General features: G+C 33.8%; 1 protein-coding gene across 5 annotated transcripts; it reads left to right on the top strand.

Annotated features, from left to right (window-relative positions):
- Nucleotides 1-477: 477 nt before the first annotated feature.
- LOC127876369 (heat shock 70 kDa protein 12A-like) lies at nucleotides 478-11990 on the top strand. Of its 5 annotated transcripts, XM_052421549.1 has the most exons (7): nucleotides 478-623; nucleotides 1130-1309; nucleotides 8403-8549; nucleotides 9135-9329; nucleotides 9558-9791; nucleotides 9925-10084; nucleotides 10287-11990. In XM_052421549.1, exons 3-7 carry the CDS (start codon nucleotides 8451-8453, stop codon nucleotides 11360-11362), a joined length of 1764 nt encoding a protein of 587 aa, XP_052277509.1. In that variant the 5' UTR covers nucleotides 478-623; nucleotides 1130-1309; nucleotides 8403-8450; the 3' UTR covers nucleotides 11363-11990. The 5 variants fall into 5 exon arrangements, with proteins under 5 accessions (XP_052277509.1, XP_052277507.1, XP_052277508.1 ...); XM_052421547.1 differs by lacking the exon at nucleotides 1130-1309 and having other exon boundaries at nucleotides 481-623; XM_052421548.1 differs by lacking the exons at nucleotides 478-623; nucleotides 1130-1309 and adding an exon at nucleotides 4874-5018 and having other exon boundaries at nucleotides 9558-9776.
- The last annotated feature ends 283 nt before the right edge of the window (nucleotides 11991-12273 follow it).

Here is a 12273-nt window from a genome sequence, read left to right as displayed (position 1 = left end):
CTCAATTAGCGTTCATAATTCGATATTTCTTTACAAATCCTGCGTGTCGCAGTCGTTGCGCATTAGGTTTTGCTTCCAGAGATCCCGAGTTCGAATATCTAGGAAGGCAGCCTGTTTTATTCAATGGTTTATCATGCCACAAATCTTAGTTAACACTTTTAAAAGCATTATAGATATGTACGTTCATTGGTATTAAAAAACGAAATTCTCTGAACATGCCCCTTTAAACACACCTGAATTCTGCGTAACAAATGGTATGTGGTTACCATCATAATTCAATATTCTTCAGTAATTGTTGTTTTAATATGTCACTAAACAAGTAATAAGTAAAATACTTTTTCAAAATGCAGTAAACCTGTATAGAAATAGCACTGTATGCATTGATACAGTTTGAGGACACATCGGGCACAACAATATAGTACGCAGTATCGAACAACTCACAGTGCTTTCCCTTAAAGTGTTAAGTTTATGTTTTCTAAAGATAAAAGTGCGTTGTGTAAAAACGTCAATATATCTCCTAAAATAGTTGTGTCGGTCTATTATATCTTAACATTTTATAAGTTTTTTCTGTTTAAGGAAACAATTGAAAGTGTTTGGGTGACTTTACGATTGCATCGAAGATGGTATTAAGTAGTGTTTTATGTGAATACCGTATTTAATATGCGAAAAGTGCTTAAATTGATATGTGCATAGTGAAAACGTTTTTTTATAAAATCGAAAGTAGGAATAACCAAAAATGTCATAACAAGTAAAGACAGTCAATTATCATGATAACAGATGTAAACCTGATTCTTGAATATTGCTGAAATGTAAATGGAATATAGATTGTTTTTTAAATCAAAAAGAAATTGCCATTTAGTTAAGAAAGAAATAAGAAAGTTTTCTTCGTGTTTTATTAACTATTGAAAAAGATGGGCCAGTAAGAATGACAGTGGTATATACACACGTCATAGCATCTTTGAGTTTCAGTAGTTGAAACTAGCTCTATTTCTATAACTATTTATGGTAAACATATGTATTAGACAGACGCGATGTTAATTTCTCACAATCAAAAGTAAACGCATACATATATGGAAGGACGACAAATCGTTTATATGTTCCTGTTATTTCATATACAATATCATTATAGATGAAGGCGATCGAAAGAAACAAAACACCTAGTTTACAGACCTAGGAATATGGCTTACATTGTAGATAGTGAAAGAAGCATACTACGTTAATTTACAAAATATATTTGGTTTAGTAATAAAGAGAAGAACAGAAAAGACTTTAAAAGAGAGATAATTGCGTTAAAAAATAAATATAAAAGGTAAATGCGTACTCAGTACTCAAGGCAAAATGTGAAACTTAACGTGTAAAATATTAAGATGTTTGTTATATATATATATATAGTATAATACTTAATAATTTGTACTTCTTCTACATAACGGATCTACAGATGGCCATTAACTTATCACATTAATTACATTTGAAAAAATAACGCTGAATCAATTATATATTTCAAAATTTAAATATTGTTTGTCTTGTTTAAAAGTGTATTCTTAATTTGAGAATTTGCTCATTAATTGTGGCTTGAATAATACGGCTATATTAAAATAAAAACAGGTCTATAAAGATACCCATTCACGTACGGTAAAGCAGCTTCAGGAAGGTTCTTGAAACATGTTTAATTGCTCAGAATATCTTGCCATGTTTGAACCTTGTGGCAATATATACATATATATTTACTGGACCGTCTGTTACTTATGTGTTTTGCTACAAAATAGCACAGATTCAATCGGCACCGGACACACCCGTATCACAGTCAATTAAATTGGATCGAATTCGGTTCTCCTTCAGAAATTTGCGCCGCATCGTATTTGTTTAAGTACCCTTTCTAAGAACCATCGGATTGCTAAGCCCGGATGTATCTGGTAGAACTATAGTTACTTTGGTCATGCTTGGAACATATATATGCACCAAAGCTTGTACTTGACAAGTCCTCTTCATTCTGGTCGTTTTTCGAACACTTAAATATAAAAAATCCTTTATGATGTAGATAATCATATTCCTGACAAGTTTACGCAACATCATGTTTATTTATTTTTTATTCCTTACCACATTTTTATTGATTCGATGTTTGAACTGCCCTGTGAATAAATGTCAACAGTATTCGCCATTTAGTTTTTGCAACAGCAACGGTAATGTAGATGTGGTTACGAAATCTTCAAAATAGTTCTGAAAAAACATGTAAGACGGTTAATATCTGTCATGTAACATTATATACCGGTATTGTACTAAGTATACCTCATTCCCCTTGGGTCAAACTTGGTCAAGACCAACTGTAAGGGGACGAGATGTTTTATATTGACTTGTATAGCGTTATAACCTTAAAAAGTGTTCCCTGAAACCACGAGTTCCAGAGCTCTGATTCTTCCAAGAATATGTTACACAAGTTGACGGCTCTCATACTCTACAAAGATTGTTTACGCCCTTCCTGCGGGATCCAGAATAGTCAAAGCCTATCACAGTATTGCTTTTAAATTAATATGTTTTGATTTGGAACAATCATTATTTTATATATGTTTTTACACGTATGGCAATTAGAAATAATACATGAAGAAAAGAACAAATGCCTTACAAGTACTTATAAGAGCAAACATAGGGAAATAACGATGCTTTTATCTCATTGTACACGAGCATTAACATAGAGTTTATTTGCTCTTTGTAACGAATAAAAGATCGGCATGTCCACTGATAGTAGGTGTTGTATAGTTAAATTGATTTGAAACAAGCAATTACGTTGAATTGATATCCCCCGCCAATATGCTTCTGGACACAAAAGTGTTATTTCTGACACTCAAAAAGGCATTTTTTTCAAGATACAAAGGGCCATAACTCCGTTATTAACAGATGGTGTACAATGTCATTTGGCGTGCATCTTCCTTTTATCCATATATATACTCATACCAAGTTTCAATGAAATCCGCCAAAGCACTTCCAAGATATGGCTCCGGACGGACGGGCGGAAAGACGGACGGACGGACGGACAACGCCAAAACAATATTTATCCGCCTATGGCGGGGGATAATAATCAATGAAACGTAAACGTTTGTGTAGAATTGTATTCAAATCCATACCCAGCCCGACATGAAAATACCCGTCACGAAAAACCATGAACCGACAAAAAATATTTGGTACCCATCGCGTCCCACAAAGACAGCATACAACAAGAATAAAAAGACCCATAGATCCGTTTGCGAGTATGCCATTATATCTATCTATCTATCTATCTATCTATCTATCTATCTATCTATCTATCTATCTATCTATCTATCTATCTATCTATCTATCTATCTATCTATCTATCTATCTATCTATCTATCTATCTATCTATCTATCTATCTATCTATCTATCTATCTATCTATCTTTCTATCTAATATGAGAATAATATTTTTCTATGATCACGAGTGAATTAAAATTGATATTCCACCGAATCCAACAATTTTTTTTTTTCTATTTTATGCTTACAAATGATTATTTTTGTATTTTTACCATTCTTTACAATCTAATTCCCTGTTGGGTGCCCCGAAATGTCATTGCATGTATGTGCAAGGGAAGCTTAACTGTATGTTGTTATAATCATTCAATGCAGAGTAGTCGTCTTTGGTAAAATTGAGTGTCACAATAGGTAAACCAAACATACCTAGAACTAGTTGCGGTTAAACAATGAAAATTATCGATAATTTTCACTGTTAATTTTCTCTGGTTGAAACAGTGAATTTTCAGTTTAATTCACCGATTATTCTCTATAAACCACTGGAAAGAATAAAATAAAATAGCGTTGAACATTACGCTCTTCCTCGATAATTTGGAAAATACGTGCTTAACTAAATTAGCGTTTATAATACGCTAACAATAACAAAATCCCGCGTCGTGCAATGGTTTGGCATTATCTTTTGATTCCAGATATTCCGGGTTCGAATTCAGGGATGGGATTGTTTTATTCACTTGTTTTGTTATTATAATTAGTTTAGACTATTTGCAACTTTAAAGATTTGTTTTGTTTACATATTTTAGGACATTAAAAAAAAATACGAAATGCTGTCCGCAAGTCTCTTTAGCACCCCTGATCATTGTGTAGTTAAAAGAGGGAGGGTGATCTTCATAATTCCTTCATATTTGTAATGTTAAAGTGCTGCTTATATAAGTAAACATTAAAATACTTTTGCAAATGCAGTCAAATTTAGAAGTTGACAATGTTTTTGGATACACTGGGCATACAAAGGAAGTACGCAGCAGTATAAAATAATTCACTGTTTCATCAATTGTTGTGTTCATATTTTGTTTGTACTCTCTAAAAAAACAATCAACTGCATTTATTTTAAGACAAAATTCTCTGCGCACTTGCCATGACTTTATTTTTTAATATTTCTTTTTGCATGTGGTAGGAAAAACACTCTTGTGTACTAAACATGCGCTGTATTGCTTAAAGGTAAGAGACAACATGAGACTTTGACAGTTGGTGGGAAACCCCAATCAACTGTTGAGAAGTCGGTAAACAGATGGCGTAAAAGAGTGACCGTTTATTCGCGTCGAGGTCTTTCTTACATACCACATGACCTATCTTTTGTTTTGTTTAAATCAATTCGACTTTGAATATTCTTAAGAAAACGTATGGGTGTGAGGGTCTCTATTGACTTTATTTTGTGTTAAAGTTTTTGTTTTTATATCGATTTCTAAGGAAATCTTTAAGTATAGTGTGGTTTGAATCACGTTTGTTTTTGGTGTGTGAAGTAATGCAAGGGAGTGCACTATGGACGATCAGCTGCATTATCGAAAATCTCGAACACAGTTGTCGTTCCCGTCGTGCAGCTATTGACATATCGTATCCAAAAATAGATAGCTACGTGAATTTATCGGTCCGTAATAGACTACCGGGTGTATTTCCTAACATTTCATAATCATTTTTTCTGTTTAACAAAACTATTGAAAGTGTTTTGTTTATTTGAATGACTTCACAATGGCAACGAAGCTGGTAATTAAGTTTATTTTCTGTCTGTTCTTATACATAATTTCAATTTAAAAAGTATGTTAAAAGTAAACCGTACTTGGTCAATATGTGCATCATAAAAATCGTATATTTTTCTGAAATCGAAAGTTGGAAGAAAAACAAAAGGTCATGAACATATAATAAATAGGATTTTCATCACAGCAGCCGGGATAATATTTTTTGGGATATTTCATTATGGTAATTTTGTTTTGAAAGTAAAAAGAAATATCCATTAAAAGCAATATGTTAAGAATGGAATCTTCCTTATGTAGAATTCATTATCATGACAGATGAGCCAGTATGGCGGTGTTATATTTTCATATATATTAGGTCATAGCATTTTGACTTATTTTTTGTCTTATTATTTATAAGCTAGATCTCTTTACGAATATATGTTATAGTAAACCTTTTTATCAAATGGAGGCGAAATGTATTTTTCAATACGCATACATGAAATCGAAAGTATACGCATACATAATTCGTATATAGTCACTCCTGTACACACACACTGTACTTGCTGTACTCGATTTCTTAAAGGCATGACTTAAGTCCAATCTGTAACAACAATGAAATGTTTTAGAAAACGACTTTACGTAAATTTTCTTGATATTGAGTATCAAACATCTGTAAAGATAGACGCAAATCGAAAGTAACGCGTAGCATGATATAAATAATCTTTTAGGGTAGGGGTGTCCCGCTGAGATTTCCGAAATGTGACCCATTTTTATACCGGAACTCTGCTAAAGTAGACCCATTTTGATACAAGATTTTTGGAAAAAGCATACCCATTTGTATACATACCATTGAGAAAGTGGACCCATTTCAATACAAGAAGTTTGAAAAACTGGACCCATTTAAATACAAGAATTGGATAAAGTGGACACATTTCATACTAGAATTTTAATCTCTTTCATATCAATACAGTATACTTATTGAATTTGCTGTTATATCTTTCCCGCTACTGAAATTTACTTTTGGATACATATGTATCATACCCATTTTGATACTGATAATTTCAAATCTATATGCATTTATATACACATTTCTGATTTCAATACCCATATCTATACTTAGATGCTCAAAACCATACCCATATCTATAATTATATATAAAAAAACATACCCCATAAAATCGGCACACCCCTATATACCCGTATATAAGAAGTTACTCCCCCCCCCCGGGTTTGAATATATTGCTGATGTAGCGAAAGTAGCTTTAAACGTATATTTTATGTAAGTATGTTACAATAAAAACAAGAAAGGTCTTTTAAGAACGATTAATAGCGTTGAAACAAATAATGAGGTATGAGTTTTTTCCACAAAAATATATGTTGGCCACACATCAGGTAAGTGACTCTCGTACCCCCGATTTCTTATCGCGATAACATAATTCAATTCGGCGTTGCTAATATCAGTTTCCTCGCGATCACAAGGTATACCGGTGGTAAACCTGATAAGTCGTATATTTAAAATTGTATTGGATTGAAACGGTAATGTGATATTGCATACGTGCGTGTAACATAAGGCCAGATCATAACAAGGAATCCCAAAACAGAAGCAATATACGTAAATGCGTAATTTCTGGTATTTATATTTGGCATACTAGTACTCAAGGCTGGATATGAAACTTTGCAAATGAAAGAATAGGATACTCGATCAAAATTGCAATTTTCTATAGTAATTAATTATTGTTTTTTTTTGTATGTTTGATTGCATATACTGATATACACTTGATAAATTTTAGCGTGTTACTTGAAATACATTTTGTGCAGCTTGAGCATCGAAAGTAAAAGTGAAAAAATCGTTGAGCAATCTTTGTACTATAAACATGTGAGATATGTGTGCATTTACCCATTTATGCATAGCGTCTACAAAAAAGGCTTTTGCAACCATCGTAGACCCAGATGAGACGCCGCATGATGCGGCGTCTCATCAGGGTCTTCGCTGTTTGCTTAAAGGTATTTCTGTAAGAAATATTCTAAATATAGAAATAAATATGCTAGACATCCCTAATTTTGGAAATAAATTGATCCAATTTAGAAGGATGGTAGAGTCCACTAGGCATACATGGGTTAAGTAAAGATGAGGTATTGCAAGTGGAATAAAGAAAAATATAAGCACCTTAGTGTTGTCATCTACCCTCAGAATACCAGTCAAAATACTGTCTCTTGTCATAGCTTTTGTTTTAAAACTATTTTCGTAATAACGTTGGAATGAAAATACAAGCTTTGAGCATATTAATTAACGGTGATGTATTAAAGATAGCAAGACAGCTTGAGAAGTTAATACACGTAAAAATAATCTGCTTTACCGTTTGTGAATGGATATTCTCATAGGCATTTTTTAATTTAAAAAGGGCCTCATCATTAAAGACACGACAAAAGAGAAACTAGTAAATTAGGAATAAATATGTAAAATAAACATTTAAAAGTCAACTTAACTTGATTTTTATTGACTTTATGTGCCGTAATATTTCTTAAATTGTGTATAGGAGCCTTGTTTAGAATATGCACTGTCTGCAAAGAAAACTGTTTAATATCAATGGCTATGTATATGTCCTAGTTTTGAAATTTTCATAAGTTACACGCTATTCAAGAGGATTTTTACATTCACCATTGAAGATTGTCTATATATTTTTTATAAAGCAGTTAAATTTTTTAATACATGGATATATATGTATATATATTGTAGAATAAATAAATTATTTATTCTAAAATCATTTATGTGTTGCATGATTGCATCATTCCCGTTGGGAAGTAAAGCGGAATGTACTGGAATCACCACGGACGTCCGTCCGTATGTCGTTCTGTCCGTCAACACAAACTTGGTCGCAAGCTTGTCATTCACTTTCCAACTTGTACCATTCAAACATGCAGGCATTGTCCCGTATAATGCTAGACAACTTGGAAGCTGCATTTCACAAAACGAGTAATTTCCTAAGAAATAACTCTCTTATTGTGAGGTTTAATCACATTATCATTACATACACTACGTTTCGCCAAACGACGCCTTTTCCGTCCACTGTGTAAACATTTGCAAATGGATTCCTCCGGCGTAAAAGGGCACTTAATAGATCTAACCAGGTTAATCACCACATGTTCTTCTTTTTTTATATGATTCTTGTCATAAATCGCATTAAATAGATATTTCATTGAATTAAGGAATGAAAGATCTGCTGGTAGGTTGCCGACCTGTTTACATTATTAATGACTTAATGGCCACAATTTCACATGAAGCACCCTTTGATCCAATTCACAACACGTGCAAATGTGAGAACAAAATGAACAAGTGCGTGGTGGTGTGTGCAATAATATGTGTTAAAACAGTAAATAAATTGTAATGTGTTGTTACAAACTATTAAATATTTCAGATTGGAAACCGTAAGTCTGCTGAAGCAATTCCGGTCAATAAAAGTGCAATGGACAGAAAAGATATAGTTGCAGCAATTGACTTTGGCACGACATTTTCAGGTTGTGCATTCCAGTCTAGAGCAGACTTTGGGAGCAGTCCGCTCAAGGTATTGTTCTATTATAGATATAGGCTTTCGTTGAGAAATAAAAAGTCCCATTAATAATTTGCTGTAGTTGTTAACACTACCAAGGTCCTATTTGTTAATATTGGGCAATCCGTTACTGACGCACCAACACAATTACTAGTTCATTGAAGAATATGCTTTTCAGTTTGCAAGTTATACAAGCCCCAGAGAACTATGTACGACAAATTTACGACAAATTTTGTAGTATATATACATTTTGACCTCCTGCAAGCACACATCTTATTGAGTATTCTAAAGTAAAAAGAATACGTGGCATTTTGAAACAGTATACTGTCATTCTTTAACATTGTGCAAATATTTTAAAATCATATTATTAGATACAAAAAAATAAACATAAAAAACTTAAAATTCTAAGTAATCCGTTTCGTATTTTATATTTACAATGAAGTGTCAAGAATTTTAGTCTTCAATATTATTTCACCGAATCATCGAACGTTCTTTGTAAATATAAAAACGATGTATTGTTATACATGTTGAAACTACTCTTTGGTGTTTTGTTTTTGTAAAAATTTATATGATGAATCAGTGTATTTATATACCCTACAGATCGAGTTGGTCAAATTAGCCGGGTCATCCGGTTTGTCAGAAAAGACATCAACTGCTATTTTGTTCGACAAGCAAAAGAAGTTTGTGGCATTTGGCCATGACGCCGAGGAGTTGTACAACCAAAAGCTTGCAGATGGGAATCAATTCGACTGGTATTTTTATCGACGGTTTAAAATGTTCCTGTACAACAGACTGGTATGTCGAAGAAATGTATAATGTATACAAATCTTTACTGTTTAATACGGAGACGGATTTCACACTGTACTGAATTCTGATCTAGTCTCCTGTATTTGATACAAAATATGCACAAGTGTTTCACTCAAATTATCTTTAGGCATAATAAAATGATATACAATTGCAACTTCACTTTTTAGGTATCGTAAGTTTTTTCTCCTTAGTATCTCATTATGGTACGTTTTTAAGGATTTGGCAAAGAACAACATGATTAAAAGTGTGGGAACTGGAAAAGAAATGTCGGCTATGCTGGTTTTCCAAGAGGCTATCCGCTATCTGAAGGACACAGGCCTTCATGCGATTCAAAAGAAGTATAACAAGGGGATAAATGATATTCACTGGATTCTTACGGTGCCCGCCATATGGGACGATCCTGCAAAGCAGTTCATGAGAGAAGCTGCAATAAACGTAAACAATTCTTCCGTATGAATGTTTCCTTACAACCATCGGATTTGAAATCATAAATTAACAACATTTTTAATGATTTATTGTCAACAGGTAAATGTTTGGAATTAAATTGTACTTCACACTTCGTATAAAAAAGTATTAATTTTAGGCAGGAATTGCGACGGACAATTTGTCCTTGAGTTTGGAACCCGAGGCGGCAGCATTATTCTGTCGATACCTTCCACATGATAGATCCACAGATCTCGACGGAAGTGTTTCAATTAAAAGCTTTCGAATTGGGGATCGTTACCTCGTCCTTGATGTTGGAGGTATTTAGGCAACACGAGCTAGTTGTTTTATCATTTTGGTTTAGATCCACGTTTCTATTAAAACGTCTAATTTGAATTTAACAAGTAAATATAAATTTCATGTATACGACAGACGTACATGAAAATACTGTACATAGTACGATAAACACATGCACATCGTGTATGCTACTTGCTTTAATTTTTACATCGATATTTTGCGTAGGTGGCACAGTCGACATAACAGTTTACGAAGTGTACTGTGATGACCAAACGAAGACAGTTGCGTTGAGAGAGTTGGATAAAGCAAACGGCGGTGAATGGGGAGGAACAAGTGTGGATGGAGAGTTTGAAAGTATGCTCGAAGAGGTGTTAGGTCCTGAGGTTATGGAAATCGTTCGTTCTCAATACAACGAAGATTTTATGTCACTGATGGCCGTATTTGAGGTGAAGAAGCGAAATGTCACGCCAGATTCTATTAGCCGGGAAACATTTGCCTTACCACAGTCTATTACAGATCTTTACAAGCAAATTCAGAAAACAGATCTGGAAGAAGGCATAAAGAGCATTCAGAAATACCGAGGCAAAATATCAGTTAATAAAGATAAAATGAGTATTGAGGCAGAAATGATGAAGGAGTTCCTACGACCCATCGTTGAACAGATATGTGGCATAACGAAGGAGATCGTCAACCAGAAGGAAGACCTCAACATCAACAAAATATTGATGGTTGGAGGATTTAGCGAATCCAAAATGTTACAACAAAAGGTCCGGGAAACATTTTCCACTCAACTGCTGATTGTGCCGGAGAGCGCAGGCCTTTGTGTTTTGAAAGGGGCTGTTATAAACGGCCACAATCCATCCATGATCACAGTACGGGTCTGCAAATACACGTACGGTATAAGGGCGTACGAGCACTTTGAACCGGCGTTGGATCCACGGGAGAAACGCGAAATTATTGGCGATCGCGTGTTATGCAAAGACCGATTTAGCGTTTACGGAAGAGTTGATCAAGCTTTTGAAAAAGGGGAAGCCGTAGGGGATCGCGTGTACGTGCCACGCACAGAAGACGCCACAAGCCTTCAGATCGAAGTTTACACGACTAACGAAAAATACCCACGTTTCGTTAATTCTGAGACCTGTAGAAAGCTGGGACATCTCGAGGTTCCCCTTGGAGATATTGCTCGAGGGCAGCCGCGGGAATTTCGAGTCCAGTTTGTCTTCGGCGATCCGGAGTTGGGCGTCGTCGCTACGCACATTGCAACGGGAAAGAAAATACAAGGAGAGTTTGATTTTCTTTGAACTGTTCATTTGCATCATATGTATTCAATTATGTAACGGATCAATCACTGTGGTAAAATGGTCAAATATTGTATCCAGATAATTATGGGTTGTTTATTGTACTTTTAAAGAAGAATTGCAATTAAGTGTATTATAATTGATATAATAATATTTGAACGAAAATCTTTGTAGAAATGTAGAACTAATAATGGCTACACGAGTGTATGAAAGAAATGCGTGTTGTAAAATGTCGTCAATTTGTTATTGCATAGTTTTATTGTACGTAGATAGGTTATGATTCATTATGACTCTTGTATATGTTTAAAGGTTAAGTACATGTATGTGTATATTTACTTGTATATGTACGGAGAAAAATATAACACAATAAGAAGCACTAATTATGTTCAGTGTTGTTCCAGATCCAGTATAAAATGACACAACCAAAATCTGTATTAAGCAATAACTTGAATTGTATGCTTAGTCCAGTATGCGAATCACAATTTGTATTAATTGTGTTTCTTCAAGACTGATACAGCCAAGATTTATTGTCAGTAATTGAAAATATTGTGATTGTGATTTATTCAACATGTACTTGTTATGCATGTCTGTGATATATTTTATGTTGGCAATATATGAACATGAACTATGACATTATTATTTATCACTATTAGTCCGATATCTCCCGTTGGTTTGTAGATGTTTTAATGTTAATCGGATATCTTTTTTGATTTGCAGATGAACGTTTTTCTAGAATTATATATATATGCTTCTGTTGTCAGCAAGTAATGTCTACATAAAAATTGCAATGTATGGTCTATATGATTATTTTATAATAAATGTATTCGAAATAACGAATATAAGCCAAACCTAAACAGAAGGTTAAATAAAAGTATTTTAATACATATTTATGCAAACGTTATTTGATCGTTATA

The sequence above is a fragment of the Dreissena polymorpha genome, chromosome 4 (assembly GCF_020536995.1).
Source record: "Dreissena polymorpha isolate Duluth1 chromosome 4, UMN_Dpol_1.0, whole genome shotgun sequence".
Taxonomy (NCBI): domain Eukaryota; kingdom Metazoa; phylum Mollusca; class Bivalvia; order Myida; family Dreissenidae; genus Dreissena; species Dreissena polymorpha.
This window is presented reverse-complemented; position numbering and strand designations above follow the sequence as displayed.

Coding starts and splice junctions, on each gene's coding strand:
- LOC127876369 (XM_052421545.1), top strand. Junction 9,792..9,924: donor TAAACGTAAACAATTCTTCC/GTATGAATGTTT, acceptor TATTAATTTTAG/GCAGGAATTGCGACGGACAA. Junction 10,085..10,286: donor CCTCGTCCTTGATGTTGGAG/GTATTTAGGCAA, acceptor TATTTTGCGTAG/GTGGCACAGTCGACATAACA.